The sequence below is a fragment of the Panthera leo genome, chromosome C1 (genome assembly GCF_018350215.1).
Source record: "Panthera leo isolate Ple1 chromosome C1, P.leo_Ple1_pat1.1, whole genome shotgun sequence".
Taxonomy (NCBI): Eukaryota; Metazoa; Chordata; class Mammalia; order Carnivora; family Felidae; genus Panthera; species Panthera leo.
Window position 1 is genome coordinate 125,740,344 of NC_056686.1, and position 21,020 is coordinate 125,761,363.

Below are 21,020 nucleotides of genomic sequence, written 5' to 3' on the forward strand. Positions count from 1 at the left end.
AAACATTAAGATTTAAACCAAACTAATATAAGGCTGTAATTTTAACTACACTGGAATTAAATTTTTTAAAAGTAGGCTCCATGACCAATGTGAGGCTTGAACCCCTGACCCTGAGTTTAAGAGTTGTATGTTCTACCGACTGAGCCAGCCAGGTGCCCCTGGAATTTAAAAAATGTTTTAAAAAGAAATAAACTAGGGGCATCTAGGTGGCTCAGTTGGTTAAGTGTCTGACTTCAGCTCAGGTCATGACATCCTAGTTCATGAGTTCGAGCCCCACATCGAACCTACTTGTAAAACAAAGTATCTTATTACCCTGCTTACATTTCATTTGACATCTTATGTAATTAAGACTTAGAGCAACGGGAATCTCCTTTCACGTTGAGAAAATACGGCTAGGACTCATATATATCATACTGAATATTTACAAGAAGATTTATATCATGTAAAGTTATCACGTATTTAAGTGACTAAACTAAAATAAAAGATTGTCCCTAGGTATATTTAAATCGAACCAAGTATTGTATACTTTTCTTCCCCTTACCAGTTTAGCTTGTGATCTAGATCGCCTAAATATTAGAAAGGATTGTCTCAATATTTGAAAAATCAAAGATAGTTTATTACGGCAACTCTAAGGATATAATTATTTGAGATTAGGACAGTTTCCTCTATCAGTTTACCTGATGTTCCTCCTCTGGGACAACCTTTGGGGAGAAAAAAATGTTGCAACATATGGCATTACCTAAAGTGGGCTGAAAAGGAGATTTGGCTTACCTATGTCGTGTTTTGCTGTGGGAGCTGATACACAGTTGAAGAAAGATGGAGAAAAACAGCAGTCCACGTCATCCTAATTTTTGGTGGCAGATTTCTGGGGCAGCTGTCAACCAACACTTCAGTGAGGGATCCATTTAAAAGCAGCATAGATATAGATTTTTTTTCTTTGATTATTTTCCAATGTTGCACAGCTCAAAGTACTTAAAAAAATAATTAAAGCTGGTTCTGTGTGCACAAACCCTTCAGTTAGCTGCAAAGAGACTGCTTAGTTTACAGGCTGTCACCCAGGCAACCATCCACTGTGCATTTAGCTTTGAGAATTGAAGGCAGGACAATCTTGTCCAGGAAGGAAAACAAGCACTGTACACTCTTCAAAGCTGCCATTTAAGTGCTTAAAAGAGTTGGATGTTAGTGTCCTTCCATGGTTGGCACAACTGCCGTTATCATCTTATCCAATGAAATTTTCTCCAGGAAAACCATACCTTTGTAATTGCCATAATGTGCTAGAAGGATGCCTTTCTGAATCTGAATATAAATTGCAGCATGAGAGAAACCAACAGGTTAACCCCAAACCCTGGTTGCATTCTTAGAGTCATATTTGAAAAAGCACCAGTGAATGGAAATTCTTACATGAGAACATATTTCTTGTCTAGAGTTGTGATATTCCCAAACAAGGTCTTCAGTTAGCAGATTGCATGTTTGTCCCAGTCATAAACGCTAATAAACCCAGCTGAAAGAGACTTTAAATTCTGGACAACAAAAACACTCTCATGAGGAAGTAGACTCAGGCACTCTAAAACATAGGGTCATCTGCCATTTGTATGCTGCTAGATTTTTTAATGCAACTTACTGGAGGATGCAGGGGGTTTTATTCTACAGATGTACTTGTTTTATATGTTCAACTGAAGAAGGTGAAAAAAATACTTTACCATAGTAACAGCTAACATTTATTAAATGCTTACTAGGTTAGTCCTTTACATGAATGACGTCATTTAACCCTTACAACAGCGCCAAGGAGTTGATTCTATAATCATCATTATTCACCCATTTTACAGATGAGAACATTGAGGCTTAGAAGAAATTTAAGCTAATAAATGGCGGCACTAGGGCCTGAATCAAAGCAACCTGACTGCAATGTTGAAATATTCACCACTTACTATGTTAACACGCAACACCCACACCCACACTCACTCACTCACATACTCCTCAAATGAATGAACACTTCAGGGTAAAAGACCACTCAGAGATTGCTAGGTTTATGTATACTCTTCCATCACCCATTCAGCCTGGAGCACTTTAACGCTAATCCAAGCACATGCAGGTTGTTACTCTGTTTTACTTTCTGTTTTTTACTTTTATTTTAGCAAGAGAAAGACAGCAGGGGGAGAGGGACAGAGGGAGAGAGAAAGAGAAAGAATCCCAAGCAAGTTCCATGCTCAGCGCAGAGCCCAATGTAGGGCTCAACCCCATGACTTTGGGATCATGACCTGAGCTGAAATCAAGAGTCGAAAGCTCAACCGACAGAGCCACCCCAGTATCCCTCTCTATTTTACTTTCTACAAACTTCCTTGTTTCTGCTGCCAGCAGGAATGGTATTTTTTCTTAGCTTTTATGCCAAGAGGAAGTTATAAGTACTGTACTTTCTCATGTTTAGGATTTCTGCAGTGTTATCTTTGGGCTTAGGCTGGTCCGCAATCCATGAATCTTTGTGTCGGTTCCTAAAAACAGTAATCCTTCTCTTGTCTCTCATTTTGAGAAACAGTCATTCATTCAAATCATGTTTTTTTCAAGAAACATGAGTTTTCAGAAACAGTGGCAAGATAAGCATGCAAACAAGGACAATCCAGTAGTCCCCCCTTATTGTCAGGGGATATGCTTCATGACTCTCAGTGGATGCCTGAAACCTCAGATTGTACCTATAATAAAGTTTAACTGTAAATTAGGCACAGTAAGAGATCAGCAACAATAATTACTAAGAAAATAAGAAAATAGAACAATTATGACATGATACTGTAATAAAACTTATATCAACATTGTCTTTCTGTCTCTCAGAACAATTTATTGTCCTGTGCTCACCATTCTTAGGATGCTGTGAGATGATCAAATGCCTATGTGATGAGATGAAGTATGTTAACAACGCAGGCATTGTGCTGTAGTGTTAGGCTACTACTGACCTGCTGACAATCCATCAGAAGGAGGATATTATGCTTCCTGAGGGTGGTTGACCTTGGGGAACTGAAACTGGGGAAAGCAAGACTGAGGACAAGGGGAGACTCCTGTATTGTATTAGGAGATAAGGCTGCCACAGAGCTATGTAGTAGGCTCTAGGGAAGCATGGAAGGGGAATGTCTAGCTTTCTGAGTTGGAAGGGCTGGGGTATATTAATTAGTTTGCTAGGCCTTCCATAACAAAATACCACAGACTTGGTGGCTTAAGCAACAGTTCTCACAGTCCTACAGGCTAAGAAATCCAAGATCAAGGTGTTGGCAGATTTGTTATCTCCTGAGGCTCCTCTCCTTGGCTTGCTGGTGGCTGATTCTTACTGTTCTCATACGGTCTTTTCTCTGTGCACAGGCACCCCTGATGTCTCTCCACATGGCCTAATCTCTTTTTTTTTCTTTTTAATAAAAACACCCACATGATTAGATCAGGGGCCACCCTAATGGTCCCATTAACTTAATCACATCTTTGCAAGTCAACTCCAAATATAGTCACATGCTGGGGTTCTAGGGATTAGGGTTTCAGCATATAAATTTTGGGGGAACACAGTTCAGCCCATAACAGAAAGGCATAGGGAGCCTTCAGAGAATTATCTGAGCTGAATTTGAAGGACAAATAGTTCACCAGGAAAATCACAGATGGAACGATACTGCAGGATAAACTAAACAACAGCATGTCCAGGGGAAAGATAAAAGCATGAAACGCTGAAAATACTGTTTCACGTGTGTGTGTTTGAAAAGCAGAACACACATGGCAGGGCTCGGGGGGATGGTAGGGGTGGGGTGGAGGGGAAGTGGGACTATTTCCAGCTGAACTGGGAGACAATTAAAAGATTTTATTCATGGAGAGATGTGATCATATCTGTATTTTAGGAAGATCCTCCTGACTGCAAGAATGAAAATTAATTGAAGAAGAGGTGCAGATAGAAATGATTAAAGATTATTAAAATGGGTCAGGAAAAATATGATGGTGACATAACCTAAATCAATGGCCGAAAAGATAAATGACCAAAGAAAAACAAGTGAAAGATGTGAAATTACTCTTTATAGGAGATGAATACAAATGGCCAAGAAACACTTGTAAAACTGGCTAAGCTCACCAGGGATCAGGAAAACATAAATCAAACCATGTTTTGTTTAGCATACTGACAAAAATTTAAGAGAGTTATTATAATATTAAATGTGTGAAAAAATGGCTACAATTATACACTATTAGAGGGTATGTAAATTTGTAACATTCACTTTGGACATTGCAATCTGGTGCTATCTATTACCTTAAAAAATTTGCTCGTTTTTTGAGAGACAGAATGAGTAGGGGATGGACAGAGAGAGAGGTAGACACAGAATCCAAAGCAGGCTCCATGCTCCGAGCTGCCAGCATAGAACCCGATGCGGGGCAAACTCACAAACTGTGAGATCATGACCTGAGTGGAAGTCAGAGGCTTAACCGACTGAGCCACCCAGGCGCCCCTTTATTACCTTTTAAAATGCACACATTCTTCAGCTTGGTATCCCCATTTCTCAGTATTCACCCTAGAGCATTGCTACAGGGTGCATTCTGACATGTGATCATAAAGATTCAGGTATAATGAAATTTTACCCTAGTTTTTTTTCAGAAAACTTTTTTTAGAAAATTTATTTTGGAAAATTTCAAACATGCAAAGTAAACAGTATAGTATAATGAGCCCCCACGTACTTGTCATCCATCTAAGGATGTTATTTTTTTAATTATTATGTTTTTGCAGGGGAGGGATGGCCAGAGGGAGGGAGGGGGAGAGAGAGAGAGAGAGAGAATATGAATCTCAAGCAGGCTCCATGCTCAGCACAGAGCCCAATGTGGGGTTCGATCCCACAACCCTGGGATCATGACCTGAGCCAGAATCAAGAGTCAGATGCTCAACCGACTGAGCCACCCAGGCATCCTGAAGGATGTTATTAATAGCTTTAAACAGTAGATCACTTACATGTCAAGTCACAGAAGACAAATAAAAAGTAGTACATCTATGCTTTGAATCTGGAATGCTGTGCAGCAGATTAAAAAAGGAGGAAAGAGCTTTATATCATGTCTTAAATGGGATCCAAGTCATATAGTTTAGTAAAAAAAAAAGCGGGTTGCCGAATAATGCATATACAGTAACATGATACTTGCATGATGTGGTTGGGAGCACACGCTCAGGAGCCAGCCTGATCACTTAGCAGACATACAGCTTGGGCAAGTTACCAATGCTCTTTCAGCCTGTTTCGTCATCTGTAAAGTAAGGGTGTATAATAAGAACATTATCTACGTCACAGGGCAATTATAAGAATGAAACGAATTAAATATGAGTAAAACACTTAGAAGAACGCCTTAGAATAAGAAAAACACTTAGAATAAGACATTCTTATTTGTGCAAAAAATTGATTAAAAAGAAGGTAAGAATATATTTTTCAAATACACAAATATGTATGTAAAACATAGGAAGAGGTCTGAAAAAACTCATGCTTAACTCGTATGAGCAATTTTATCTTGAGGATATGAGAATTGAAAAGACAGTCAAGGAGGCCATTTGTTTTAAACATATGATTTGAACTTTTTTATGAGAAGACATTCTCATTACTTGTATAACACTTGAACAATTTAAATTAAAATATGATTCTTAGGTCTACCTCTGGTGACAAATAGTGATTTAAGGATCTCTTACCAGGCAGTATATTGCAGTACATAAGTGGGCCAATGCAAAGAACAGAGATAAATGGAAAATAGGAGATTATCTGCAGCAAAATGGCAGATGCAGATGAGATGGAAATTAGCCCATGTAGTTTAGTTAGAAACTAAACTGAAGTGAATGTTAAAAGGGATCCGAGCAGGGGTGCCTGGGTGGCTCAGTTGGTTAAGCGTCCAGCTCTTGATTTCAGCTCAGGTCATGATCTCACAGTTTGTGAGTTCGAGCCCCAGGTTGGGCTCTGTGCTGACTGTGGGGAGCCTGTTTGGGATTCTTTTTCTCTGTGCCCACCCCCACCATGCTCGCTCTCTCTCTCTCTCTTTCTCTCTCTCTCATTACCTCTCAAAATAAATAACTTAAAAGGGATCTGAGAAGATCAGCAAGCAATTGAAGATACTATTAATGTAGAAGTAGTTAATGAACCTTAGAACAAACAGCACAATGCAAAAGAAGGTTGGGATTAGACCCAAAATCTTGCCTTTATTAATCATCTGTGGCTAAAAGAGTTCACTCTCTCTAACAAGAATGGAGTTTAATCATTTCTCTTAAAATTCTCCAGAGATTCCTTGCCTTGGTGACTGTACCTCTTTCTAGTTCAAGAAATAGTGGAGCACTTGTTTAGAATGTAAAATATTGTGTGGGGCACCTGGGTGGCTTAGTTGGTAAAGAGTCTGACTTTGGCTGAGGTCATGATCTCACAGTTCATGAGTTCAAACCCCCCATCGGGCTCTCAGCACAGAGCCCCTTTTGGATCCTCCATCTCCCTCTCTCTCTGCCCTCCTCTGCTTGCACTGTTTCAAAAATAAATAAACATTAAAAGAAAAAGAGAGAATGAAAATATTGTGTGTTCTGAAAGGTCACTTGGATATTTTTCAATCACTTGATTTAAAAAAGAGTTTTAAGAAGTTGGATTAGCCATCACGCATCTCTTTCTAAACCATATTATATTTATGTCTTATCTCAGACTATGAGCACCTCGAGGGCAGGGATTAGTCTTTGAATACCTCCGTAGGATTGACCATTGCTATGACTTGATTAATATTACTGAATGAGTGAAAACAAATGCTGTCTGAAAATTGTGCTTTAGAGATTTCTCTCTTAAGGGTTTCTTATTTTCATAGCAGGTGTTTGTCTTCCAGGTGTACCTTCTATTGTAGTTGCTGTCGCGGTACAGAGGCATCCAGGTAGATGGGGATGGTGTAGTCCCACTGCTCTTTCTCCTCTCACAATATTTGCTATCTCACTAAGACCTAATTAAACTGTTATGCCCCCACATTTCTCTGAGGACTAAACCAACGGTGATTTTTTTCCAGGCATCTAATCCCTTAAATTGCCTATGCGTCAAAATTCTCCCCCTGGCTATTACTGGTTAACACCTTGAAATAACTGAAAATTATGCCAGGGAGGAAATGTGCTTGCAACAGAAAAACCCTTGCCTTTGGATGTATAGCAAAAGAGCTCTTAATACTGAAGAAACAAAATCTTTTCTGCCTTGTGAACCAGTGAAAATCTAATAAAAGTGTGTCTCCCCTGGGTACTTTACATCATTAGCATCCTGGTTTCACACTTTGCTTTAGCAAATAACTTATTTTAAAAGTTTCTCCAGGGAGAAGACAAGAAGCCAAAAATATCTCAGAAGAAAACTTTACCTAGCAACTCAAGAAAGCGATTTCATACAGTTTCTAAGATTTAACTTCATGTAGCAAAGTCTTTGTGATTTTTTAGTTTCTGATTTTGGTATGTACTGAAACTTCTTCATGGATAAGCAGGGAGGAAAAACAAAGTAATGCTCAAAACCACACTGAGATACCACCTCACGCCGGTCGGAGTGGCTAAAATTAACAAATCAGGAGACTATAGATGCTGGAGAGGATGTGGAGAAACAGGAACTCTCTTGCACTGTTGGTGGGAACGCAAACTGGTGCAGCCACTCTGGAAGACAGGGTTGATGTTCCTCAAAAAATTAAAAATAGATCTACCCTATGACCCAGCAATAGCACTGCTAGGAATTTACTCAAGGGATACAGGAGTGCTGATGCATAGGGGCACTTGTACCCCAATGTTTATAGCAGCACTTTTAACAATAGCCAAATTATGGAAAGAGCCTAAATGTCCATCAACTGATGAACGGATAAAGAAGATGTGGTTTATATATACAGTGGAATACTACTTGGCAATGAGAAAGAATGAAATATGGCCATTTGTGGCAACATGGATGGAACTGGAGAGTATTATGCTAAGCGAAGTAAGTCAGGCAGAGAAAGACAGATACCATATGTTTTCACTCATATGTGGATCCTGAGAAACTTAACAGAGGACCATGGAGGAGGGGCAAGGGGAAAAGAAGTTACAGGGAGGGAGGCAAACCATAAGAGACTCTTAAATACTGAGAACAAACTGAGGGTTGATGGGGGGTGGGAGGGAGGGGAAAGTGGGTGATGGGCATTGAGGAGGACACGTGCTGGGATGAGCACTGGTGTTGTATGGAAATAAATTTGACAATAAATTATATTTAATATAAAAAAAAACAAAGTACTGCTTTACATGTGAGTAGCATTTTCTGGTTTTCATGGTGCATTCATTATAAATGCTACCACCACAGTCGATCATCTACTACATGCCAGGACACTGTGCTAACCATTTTACATAGAGACATAGAAAATCTTTGCCATAATCCTTTGCAATAAGAGGTCTTAGAAGTCCTATTTTACTAATGAAGGCACTGGGGTTTATAGGAGTTAAGTAATTTTCCCCAAGTCATCTACTGTAGTTAGTATATGGCTGAACCTGGATTTGTCTGACCTTAAAACCTACAGACTTATTTCAGTTGGTGGGAATCTTAAAAAGTGAAGTGAACAAGTAACTCTCCTCCTTTGGTATGTACAAATCTTCCAGTGTCTATGTCTCTACCCATTTTTTCTTCCCTTCTTTCTCTTCTCAAAAAAAGCCAACCTAACCACATATCCTTCCTTCACTGGTATACATGCTCTGAATTCCACCTTGCTGCACATAACTCCAGGGAGTGCTACTCATGGGGTAGGGGTGGGGAGTCCCTTCTGAAGCAGGACTTCCCAAGGGAATGTAAATGGTGCCACCAGCTCTGGATTTCCTCCTCTCTCACCTTCACAGGAACTTCAACTCTCCCACCTCCCTTTCATCATCAGTTTCTTAGATTATCATCAGTACACAAACATATCTGCTCTCCTCTGCCTCAAAGACAAAGGAAAACCCCAAGAAACAATAACAATTGATCACCCTTGACCCTATCTTTCTCTTACTTGCTTTTCAGGACTCAATATTTACTGTCTTGAAACATACTCTTCTCTTGGGTTCTGTGCCATCCTCTTTCCTTGCTTTCCTATTTCTCTAGCCATTACTTTCCTCCCTCTTTCATGGCATACATTTCCTTTATCCATCCTCTAAATATAAAATGTTTTCAGGTCTTCAGATGAGGCTTCTTTTCTTCTCTTTCTATATTCTTCTTTAAAAAATTTTTTTAACGTTTTATTTATTTTTGAGACAGAGAGAGACAGCATGAACGGGGGAGGGGCAGAGAGAGAGGGAGACACAGAATCGGAAGCAGGCTCCAGGCTCTGAGCCATCAGCCCAGAGGCCGATGCGGGGATCGAACTCATGGACCACGAGATCGTGACCTGAGCTGAAGTCAGACGCTTAACCGACTGAGCCACCCAGGCGCCCCTATATTCTTTTCTTAAATCACTTCATCTGTTCTTGTGTCTTAAAATCTACCAAATTATTATCTTCACCCTCAGGTCTTGCCTCTGAGTCCTAGTCTTACACTCAGTTTTCTCCTTAACAACTCTCCTTGAGTATCTTACAAACCTGTTGCACTTCACACTTCCCAAAGCAAACACTGGTTGCCTTGCTCCATCCAGTCTTGTTCATCTCAGGAAATGGCATCATCCCGACACATTTCCTTGGGCCAGAAACCTGAAAATTATCTTTGATTCCCTCCTTTCCCTTATCTCTACTTTTATTATTTTTAAATGTTTATTTATTTTTGAGAGAGGGAGAGAGAGATAGACAGAGCACAAGCATGGGAGGGGCAGAGAGGGAGACACAGAATCTGAAGCAGGCTCCAGGCTCTGAGCTGTAAGCACAGAGCCTGACGCTTGGCTTGAACTCACAGACCATGAGATCATGACCTGAGCTGAAGTCGGATGCTCAACCGACTGAGCCACCCAGGCACCCCTCCCTTATCTCTACTTTTAATCCATCATCAAGTCCTGTCTATCATATCTCCAAAATGCATATCAAATAAGTCACCATGTGTGCTAACCACCCTAGTCCAAGCCTTCACACCATCATCTTTCACTGGATGCTTTAATAGTCACCAGCTGTCCCTACTTCTTTTTGCAACCCTCCCCTGGTTCTGTTCATAAAGCATCTAGACTTTTGCAAAATGTAAATTGGATCACGTTGGTCTCTTGCTTAAAACATTTCAGTGACTTTCACTGTGCTTCAAATAAAGTCCAATCTTGGCCTAGAGTGCCCTATATGGTCTGGCCCATTCCTATGTCTCCAACTGCATCACCAATACTGTGCTCTAAGTGCTCACTTTTGGTTCATTGGTCAGATCAGACTTTCCTACCTTCGAGCCTCTGGACATACTTAGAAGCCTTCCCCACTCCCAACCTGGTTATGATATCTTATCCTTCTGCTCTCCTCCAAGATTCTTCTTGTCAAGATTACCATTGACCTTGTGTTGCTAATACTAATGCTGATATATGCAGCACCTCTTCTGTTGTGCAGCAAACTTCTGGTTTCCTTATTAGACCCTGAGTTCCTTGAGGTCAGGGACCACATCTACAATACAACTTACTATTCTAGCACAGTGACTGGCTTATAGTTAGGTGTTTAATAAGTGCTTGTAAAATGAATGGAGGATGCAAGTTGAGACCTCTTGGGAAAGACTGCTGCAGTAGTAACTCACAATCCCTCATTGATATGGTAGGCAGAAACTAGAAGGAACATTAGAAGACAAGGGTTCAAGGTTTGGCACTAGCAATACCTATTGTTGTTAAAATTCTTCTGACCTTAGATTCCTCATCTGCCCTATCTATATCATCAAATTTCTGATATATCTAATGCTTATTTTAAGATTAAATTTTTTTATTGCTGAAGCTGAATTTCTTAGTCTTCTATCACCAATTTCCTTTTTGTAGGTTGCAAAACTTAAATGAGATTTAATCTTCTTAAATTTGTAATCATGAAAATTATCAGACCTAAAAGAAGTAGGGAGAATAGTATAAACACCCATGTACACATCATTAGCTTAAACTATTATCCACTAATATCTAATCTGGTTTTATTCCTAGCCCTACTCATTTCCCCCTCCCGTTATTTTCAAGCAAATCCTAGACATGGTGTCATTTCATGACATATACTTCAGTATGTATGAATTATAATTGTCAACTGCTAGCTGCCACCCCTTCTGTTCCTCAATGGCTTAAAAAATGAAGTATTCATTGAACAGTATGTTGCTTTTCCCAGAAACCAGAAAACTAGCACGACTTTATCTCATGACTGAACCAACTGTGTAAATTCTTTGAGGGAGGTAGAGGAGGGTGGACATTACAACACCTAGCTCTGAGCCTTGCAATCAATAAACAGATGTTTAATGAAAAATTCAATTCAACGTGGTTGAGGTTAAAAAAAATTTTTTTTTTAATGTTTATTTATTTTTGAGAGAGAGAGCACTAGCAGGGGAGGGACAGAAAGAGAGGGGAAGACAGAATTCCAAGCAGGCTCCAGGCTCTGGGCTGTCAGCAGAGAGCCCGACGCAGGGCTCAAAACTCACTAACAGGAAATCATGACCTGAGCTGAAGTTCGACGCTTCACTGAGCCACCCAAGCGCCCCTGGAGTTTTTAATATAATTTTATCCACAGGAATCTAGGACCTTGTCTTACCTCTTTGCTTGTGTTCTTTTCCTGAATTCATTACTTTACAGGAATATTTCAAATTCAAAGCTTTTTTGTTTGTTTGTTCTAAATCAAATGATTGCAGCCTTTGACGACTTCCAAACAGGACTCACTACCAGGGGGCGGTGCTGCGCCGAGGCCCGGCCCCGCCCTCCTTTCCCCCCTTCCCCAAACGCCCTGCTCTTCTTCCCAGCATACCTAGCGCCCTTCGCGGCGCTCCTCAAGATGGCGGCCGACAGTGAGGTGAGGCGTTTGCTCTCTTTCTATCCCTGCCTGTAAGTTCTCTCTTCCGTGTCAGCGCCCCGGGGCTGAATCTGTTTTTCTTTCCTTCCTTTTCCCGTAGCCCGAGTCCGAGGTATTTGAGATCACGGACTTCACCACTGCCTCGGAATGGGAAAGGTGAGTGAGTCGTATCCTTGGTTATCAGTACCTTGGGCCCCGGAGTCTTCGTGCCACTTCCCCAACATAGACCACACGTGACACTAATTCTGCGGTAAAAGTAAGACCCGCGAGCCCCCAGCTCTGCGTCTCCTCCGGTCTCTAGGCAGCTGTAAGTAAGCCTCTTGCGTCTGAACAGCCCGGGCCCGCCCCCATCAGCCAAACACCTGAGATGCGGCTTTCAGAAAAAGTTTTGTTTACTCTGAGAGCACTTTCCTTAGAACGGTTGTTGCCCACCCGCAGAAACAATGTTCGTGGCTACCACGTCCGTTCCTGTTTTCATTTCCGTTTAACACATTTTGTGATCATAAGCAGTGAACTTCGCAGCTGCCTTTTCCTTCTGTGTACGTCGCATATCCATTTCTGGAGGAGGCCTTCATAGTGCTGGTGGTTGTCCATCTGCTACTTTCCCACCATCTCCATCCGGTCTTTTAGAATAACCTTTTAAGACAGGCTGCAGATGGCTTTGGAACCCTTCGGTTCAAGTTGTTGCATTTCAGTGGGTCATGTGCCCAGGCTTCCTCTGCTCAGCAAACCTCTCTGAACAGCTGAGAGAAATCGTTGTATCATTGAAATTAGTTGAAACCCAGCTTTGTGGAGGAGTGATAGCTTAGATGGAGAAACTTTCTGGTCGGTATCACAGAGACCCTTCTGGGTGTCCGATCAATATTTAGTTTGTTGGAACATTTTGTAATCTTTCTGGTTGGAGAGGAAATTTGTACATGTTATGTCATTAGATGACATAGTAAAATATAAAAGATCCCTGCTGGTGTAATAGTTTGATTTGTGGTGCCCCCCAAAAAAGAAAAGTCAATTAGACATAATCATTCTGGCAAGGCTGTATTGGGTAGATATTCTGTGTCCAGAATGTTTAATATTAATGGAAAAGAACAAAATAAAACCTTTGATCTGTGTGGGGTTGTTTTTTTTTTTTTTTTTTTTTGAGTTTTTTAATGTTTATTTTATTTTTGAGAGAGAGGCAGGGGGAGGGGAAGAGAGAGAGGGAGACACAGAATCCCAAGCAGGTCACAGGTTCAGAACTGTCTGCACAGAGCTGGACAGAGCCTCGAACTCCTGAACCATGAGATCATGACCTGAGCTGAAGTTGGACCCTTAAGCGACTGAACTACCTAGGTTACCCCTGGGATTCTTTTTTTTAGGTTTATTTGTTTATTTTGACGGGGGGGGGGGGGTGGGTGGGAGGGAGGGAGGGAGATACAGAATCTGAAGCGGGACCTAGGCTCTGAGCTGTCAGCACAGAGCCTGATTCCAGGCTTGAACCCAGGAACCACGAGATCATAGCCTGAGCCAAAGTCAGATTCTTAATCAACTGAGCCACCTAGACACCCTGATCCATGTGTAGGCACCCTGATCAGAGCTTGCAGTCTGCTTCGGATTCTGTGTCTCCCGCTCTCTTTGCCCTCACCCGCTCGCATTATGTCTCTCTCTCTCTCTCTCTCTCTCTCTCAAAGATAAACAAACATTAAAAAAAAAATTAAAAAAAAAAAACCACCTAACTTTTTAATCACTTATCCTTTGCAGAAATATTTATTGAGTGCCAGTTTGTCAAATACAGTGCAGGGCATAGGGATGTGATCAATAAAAATAGACAATTCCTGCTCTTAACATACAGTCTAATGAAGGAGACAGACATGAGTCAAATAATGATACACATAAGTCTGTAATTAAAATTGAAATAAGAACTGAGAAGGGAAAGAAACCTGGTTTTACAAGAGCATGTGACAAAGGAACCTAACAGAATGAGGAGTCAGAGGAAAAGACCCTTCAGCTGAGGTCTTGAGAGCTTTCAGGGGTAAAGTTATTCAATTTTTTGGTCAAATCTCCATACTTCAGTAGAACCCAATTTTTCTCTTTTAGCTAGTAACTGATAGAATTCATAAAATAAGTACTTTAGTATGTTCCTTTTACTGTGAAAGCAATATTATCTTAAACAATTTTTATTAAAATAATACTTCATAGTAGAATAAAAAAGAAAAATATAAGAAACCTGTAACTGTACCACCAGGAGATTGTTACTATTAATATTTTGAGAAAATTTCTTCTAATCTATGAGTGTTTTATAAGCATTCTGTGTCAAAGCATATTAATACTTGTTTCTATAGCTTCAATTTTTTCACTTAATGTATGAAATGAACATTTTCTTATATCCTCAAATGGTCTTCAAACTTGATTTTTTATGGATGCATACTATTTCATTCAGTGGATATACCATTAATTTACAACTTTTGTGCACTTAGACAGTTAGGTAGCTTCCAGTTTTTTTTCCTTTATAAATACAATGTACATTTTACTTGCAAATTTTTGCTCACATGTGGATACAATAAAAATTTTTATTTCCTTTTTTTGTAAACATGTTAACTTCTTTCTAGAGCATTTTCAAACTGATAATTAACCTTTTGATTGAACTGCCCAGAAGTGAGTCAGTATATTAATACTGCCTTTCATCTTAAAGAGGACTTGATTACAAGGTTCATTTAAATTGTAATAACTCTGGTTTATCATTACTATCATTACTGTCTTAAAACAAATGTAAATATTAACTGATAATGTCACTGAGGGAAAAAACCTGATGGCTTTGAATATATTTTGACTGGAATTAACTCTAGTACTCTAGTAATATGACGTAGGGTTATAGGGGAGCAATTTTGCTATTAGATTACATCATACTTAAGTTAGCTTTTTGGAGTAATAAAAGCCTTCTGAAAGTGTCTTTTAACAGTACTACTGAGATTTGACAGTTTTTAATTTGCTGATTGAGCATATTACTAGTCAGAATTCATTCTCTTTTTAATAGATCTGGTTCATCAGTAGATTTAAAGATTATATAATGATTAGTATTAAAATCTGTCATTTATTCCTTAAAGCTGACAAATCTACTTGTTGTTTCTTTCCAGCTGTCCCTTAAAACATGTTTTATTTATTTTTCATTTTAAAGTTTTACTTTTTAAAAATTTATTTATTTTGAGAGAGAGAGAGAGAGTATGCAAGTGGGGAACGGGATGAGAGATGGAGAGAGAATCCCAGGTTGGCTCAGTGCTGTCAGCACAGAGCCTGATGCTGAGTTGGATTCCCTGAACAGTGAGATTGTGACATGAATCAAAATCAAGAGTCAGACACTTAACAGACTGAGCCACCCTGGTGCCCCAAAACATGTTTTATTTTATTTTATTTATTTATTTATTTATTTATTATTATTTTTTTTTCCATGGGAGAAATTCTTTATTTAGATGCTTCAGTGACCAAGAGACAGAGCATAAGCAACATGTTTTATTTTAATGAGCAAAGTTCCTAAATGTTTTCTTTTGAGGGGAGAGGTAGGCAAATCAATTCCTAAATATCTTCAAAGGAAAAGTTAATTTAAATAGATTAGTTACTTTGAGGGTAGGGAAAAGATCATTGGTTTCATAGTTATTTTTAGTAGTATCCTTTTAGTTTTTCATTTTTTTTTTTTAAATGTATGTTTATTTTGAGAGAGACAGAGAGTGCATGCACCTGAGAGGGGGCGGGGCAGAGAAAGGGGGAGAGAGATAATCCTAAACAGGCTCTGCCAGTGTCAGTGCAGAGCGCAACATGGGGCTCCAACTCCTGAATTGTGAGATTGTGACCTGAGCGGAAATCGAGTCAGGCGCTTAACTGACTGAGCTGCCCAGGCACTCCTGTCAGTTTTTACTTCTGTTCCAAATTTATTATATACATTCTAATATAGAGACTTACTCTTTTTTATTTTTTATTTATTTTTTTATTTTAGAGAGAAAGCATGAGAAGGAGGGAGGGACAGAGGGGGAGAGAGAGAGAATCCCAAGCAGACTTCATGCTTAGTACAGGGCTGGACACAGGGCTCAATCCCCCAACCCTGGGATCATGACCTGAGCTGAAATCAGGAATTGGATGCTCCATCGATTGAGCCACCCAGGTGCCCTGAGATTTATTAATTCTTAATTTAAATTTTATGGAAGCAGATTGCCTTTGTTGGGTAAGCATTGGACTTTAAAATTTGGGATGCCTGGCTGGCTTGGTCAGTAGAGCTTGGGATTCTTGATCTTGGGGTTGTGAGGTTGAGTCCCACACTGGGGGGTAGAGTTTACTTAAATAAATAAATAAAATTTATTAAAAAACCAGAATTTAAAAATTCTTGGATTGCAGAGGATTATTTCCACATTTATTCCATATCCATAAATTAGACTAATAATACTAAACTTATTGAGCCTTCTCTGATAAAAATGTTGAAATTTAAAAAATACTTTTTTGACATACCTGGTTGCTCAGTTGGTTGGGTGTCTGACTTTTGATTTTGGCTCAGGTCGTGATCTCATGGTTTGTGAGATTGAGCTCCACATTGGGCTCTGTGCTGAGCCCATAAATGGGCCCATTAATACTCATTGTCATTCTGTCTCTCTCTCTCTCTTAAATAAATTAATTTAAAAAATACTTTTTTTAAAGAAATTGTATAACAGTAGTAAAAAAGAAAAAAGCGCTGTTACATATTTAGAAAGTTTTTTTCTCATTACTAGGTTTATTTCCAAAATTGAAGAAGTCTTAAATGACTGGAAACTGATTGGAAACTCTTTGGGAAAGCCACTTGAAAAGGTCAGATTTATTTGCTGGTGTCTCTAAATGAGTATTTACTTTGAAATTTCTATTTTTAAGCCCTTTGCTGCATTTGGTACATTTGAATTAAATGTTTTTTTAAAGTTATATGTGAGCTATAAGCATAAAGTGGCATCTGGAAGAACTTGGATTTGAATCTGTGGCAAAAAACAATGTAAGACATTTGTGAGCTCTTTTTAAATAAAATTTTATATGTACAATGTCATTCTTTATGAGTGATTTCTATTTCCTCTAATGTTTACTGCTCTTTTGCTTTCTCCCTTAGAGTATTAGAAAATCTTTTTTAAAGGTTTTTTGTTTTTTTTGTTTTTTTTTTGTTTTTTTTTTGTTTTTGGCTAGTCAGAGAAACATTGCAATTACCAATTACCAGCTTCTTGGGTAGAGTATTTTGCTTAACTAATGAGGAAAAATCTTGGTCTTAACTGACTTGCTGTTGTTAGCAGCTATTTCACTCAATTTTTGTATTTTACAGTACCATTAATAGTATTTGCTCTCTCCCTCCCCCTTTTTAACCCTGTGGATGTTTTGAGGATATTTAAGAATGAAGAAGTTATTCAAAATTGAGGTAGAACTTTAAGATGTTGCTGGATATTAAGATATTCTTACTGAGATAAACCATGCCCCAAATATTTACTGAAGAATGTATTCTGAGGACAAACCTAGATTTTCTCTTTTTCACTAACAGGAACTAACAATTTGATTCTAGGCTTATGTAGATGCTTTGTTTTGTTAGATAAATTTTTTTTGAAGTAAAAATGATTATTTTTATTATAAGTCTATTATTAACTGCAATTTATCCCTCTGTAAGGAACTCTCAATTCTCAATATTCATGAGTATTTTTAAGCCTTATGGTGATGTTAACAGAATTTGAGACTATCAGAGCATCAGCATTTTCTTCTTTTTTCATATAAATAAGAGCAGAAAAAATAACACTGCATATAGAAATTACACATCATTAAAAAAATTACATAGCATTGAAAGATATGCTGAATATAAATACATTAAAATATTTTTAGGATTACATTTTTTGAATAAAGGGAAAATGAAGTTTTCAAACAGATTATCCTATTCCACTTGAAACAAATATATAACAACAATTGTTATAGATGACAAAATTAAGGGCAAAACAAGGTAGATATAACTGGAGTGGGCAATGATTTGCACCACCAAAAAGAGAGCTAAATTGAGTATTTGTGAGCTCTGATGTTATATTCCTTAATTCTTTGATCTGCACCTATTTACTGAGTAGCTCCTGTGTGCCAGATCTGAAGAAATAACGAACAAGGCAAGATCCATGTTGCCATTGAACATAAATTCTGATGAGGGAGAGAAGTAATAAATACGTAAAGAAATAAGATTAAAATTTTAGATGCTGAATTCAGTTTTGGGATAGAAACTGGGTAATATATTCAAAGTGGGTAGCATACTGCCAGGCATGTAGTGGGGGTTAAAGGAATGTTAACTCTCTTCAACCCTTTTCTCCCTATAGATAGTAGTAAATAAATGAGATAGAGAAGACATGAATAGATTGCAAGGTGAGCTATTAACTATGATGAATAAGATTAAAGAAAATGTAAAGGACGGGTTGTTCAGTATATAAAAGAAAGTTTAAACTGTGCTTGAAGAGATTTTAATTCACGGGTGGGATAGTGATTATTAATTGTCTTCCTCCACTGATGGGTAATTAAGATACTTTTAAAAAAAAAACTTGAATTATGAAAAATTTCAAACACTTGTAAAGTAGACAAAAATAGTATGATTAACCTCCATGTGCCCATCACTCAGTTTCAACAATGTTCTGCCATTTTCTTCTTTCAGTCGTATCTCTATCAACTCCTACTCCCCACTAGATTTTTTAACTTGTTTTAAAAATAAAAATCGACATATTGCACAAAACTGCTTAATTTTGACAAACGTTTACTTCCTTGTAACAACACTGCTCACTCAAGATACTGAACGTTGCTGTCACACCAGAAAGGTCCCTAGTGACCCTTTCCAGTTAATTCCCATGCTTCTCACTCATGTCCCCCAGGCATCTGCTGTTCTCTTTTTTCTTTTAAATTGTAGACTACTTTTGCCTCTGTCTTGAATTTTGTATATATATGGCATCGTATGGTATATATTTGTTGTGCCTAACCTTTTTACATATTTTTGACATTATTCTAGAATATTGCGTGAATCACCATTTTTTCTTTTTATTGCTGAGTAATACTCTGTTGTATGAATATACTACAGTTTGTTTCACTTGTTGACAGACATACTGGCTATTATGAATAAAGCAGAACATTCTTGCATGAGGCCTTTGGAGATGTATGTTTTTATTTCTCTTGGGTAAATACCCAGGAGTGAAATTACTGGGTCATAATATAGGTATATGCTTGACTTTAAAAGAAACTGCTGAAGCTTTTTGTACCATTTTATCCCCCTACCAGCAATACATAACATCAGTTTGGGTAACTGCATTCTCACTAGTTGCTTGTTTTCCACTCTTAAAAATTTTAGTTGTTCTAGTGGGTATGTAGTTTGTAGAATTAATTTTTATTTCTTATTCTGGTTTTCATTTGTATTTCTTTGATGAATATTAGTATTGACTATCTTTCATGTGCTTATTAGTCATTTGTCTTTATGAAATGTCTGTTCAAAATTTTGTCCATGTTTATTTTTATTTTTGAGAGAGAGAGACACACAGATCGTGATTGGGGCAGGGGCAGAGAGAGCTGGAGACATAGAATCCAAAGCAGGCTCCAGGCTCTGAGCTGTCAGCACAGAGCCTGATGTGCGGCTCAAACTCAAGTATTGTGAGATCATGACCCGAGCCAAAGTCAGATGCTTAACTGAATGAGCCACCCAGGCACCCCGTCCATGTTTTAAATTCATACGAGTTTTTATTGAGTTGCAGGAGTCTTTTAGTTCTTTTATGTATTCTGCTTGTTAAGTGTTTTCTCAGATAGTTTTGCTAGGTCATGAAGATACTTTTTTAATGTTTCCTTCTACAGGCTTTATCATTTTAGACTTTAGGCCTATGATCCATCTTGAACTAATATTTGTATATGGTTTGAAGTGAGGAATCATGGTTCAGTGTTTATGTATGGATATCCTCTTCTAGAACTCTCTGTTGAAAACACTTTTCTCCATTAAATTGCTTTGTCACCTTTGTTAGACTGTTGACATAGGGAGTCATCTTCTGCAATCTGTATTCTGTTTCATTAATCTATTTGACTGTCCTGATGTCAGTACCACATTGTCTTGAATACTGTAGTTTAGGGTTTCCCCAACCTTGGCATTATTAAAATTTTGGGCCAGATTGTTACGAGGCTGACTCATGTAGTACAGGATATTTAGTAGTATCCCTGGCCTCTAACTACTAGATGTCTAGCACTCTCCCAAGGATGGCAACTAAAAATGCATCTAGACATTGCCACATGTTCCCACGAAAGGCAACATTGCCCTCAGTTGAGAACTACTGAATAGCTTTGCAGTAAGTCCTGAAGTTAATGTAAATTCTTTAGCTTTTATTGTTTTCCCAATATTGTTTTCTCTGTTCTAGGTCTGTTATGTTTCCATTATGAATTTTAGAGTAAGCTTGACAGTTTCTGTAAAAGGGATTATGATTACGCTGGAACTGATTGGATTTGTGTTCAATTTCTAGACTACTTTGGGGAGCAGTGGCATTTTGACAATCTTGAACATGGCCCATCCTTCCATTTATTTAAGTCTTTAATTTTTCTCAGCACTGTTTTAAGGTTTTTGGTGGAGGTCTTATGTACCTTTTTTTATTTTTAATGTTTATTTTTGAGGGGTGGGGAGGGGCAGAGAGAGAGGATCCCAAGCAGGTTCTGTGCTGTCAGCACAGAGCCCGAGGCAGGGCTTGATCCCATGAACCATGAGATCATGACTTGAGCTGAAATCAAGAGTTGGACACTCAATGGACTGAGCCACCCAGGCGCCCTGCATATCTTTTTAAAAATACATTATTAAGTATTTTATGTTGTATGTAGTTGTAAATGGAATTGTTTTTTAGTTTTATTTTTCATTTGTTTGTTGCTAGGATGTAGACATACAAAACATTTTGTGTGTTGACTTAAAATTTTTTTTATTTGGGTATAGCCAACACATAATGTTATGTTAGTTTTAGGTGTAAAACATAGTGATTTGACAGCTTTTTACATTATGATGCTCACAAGTGTAGCTATCATTTGTCACCATATAGCACTATTACAGTATCATCAACTATTTTCCTTATGCTGTGCTTTTTTTTCCCATGACTTATTCATTCCATAACTGGAAGCCGGTGTCTCTCACTCCTCTTCACCCATT

At 38.4% G+C, this 21,020-nt stretch overlaps 2 protein-coding genes across 11 annotated transcripts in view; one reads left to right on the forward strand and one right to left on the reverse strand.

Moving 5' to 3' along the window:
- The window catches only part of MAP3K19 (mitogen-activated protein kinase kinase kinase 19), a 63,805-nt gene extending 61,765 nt beyond the window's left edge, over positions 1-2,040 (reverse strand). For all 7 annotated transcript variants that reach the window (XR_006205421.1, XR_006205420.1, XM_042948538.1 and 4 more), the window contains exon 1: positions 772-2,040. The gene's annotated coding sequence lies outside the window, so the exon portion shown is untranslated. The remainder of the gene's footprint in view (positions 1-771) is intronic.
- A 9,801-nt stretch (positions 2,041-11,841) lies between these two features.
- Positions 11,842-21,020, forward strand: part of RAB3GAP1 (RAB3 GTPase activating protein catalytic subunit 1) — a 111,472-nt gene continuing 102,293 nt past the window's right edge. For 2 of the 4 annotated variants that reach the window (XM_042948540.1, XM_042948543.1), the window contains exons 1-3: positions 11,842-11,878; positions 11,979-12,034; positions 16,606-16,681. In XM_042948540.1, coding sequence (XP_042804474.1) covers positions 11,861-11,878; positions 11,979-12,034; positions 16,606-16,681 — 150 coding nt within the window. In that variant the 5' untranslated portion in view covers positions 11,842-11,860. Of the gene's footprint in view, positions 11,879-11,978; positions 12,035-16,605; positions 16,682-21,020 lie in introns of those variants that run through there. The other 2 variants (XM_042948541.1, XM_042948542.1) reach the window with 2 other exon arrangements.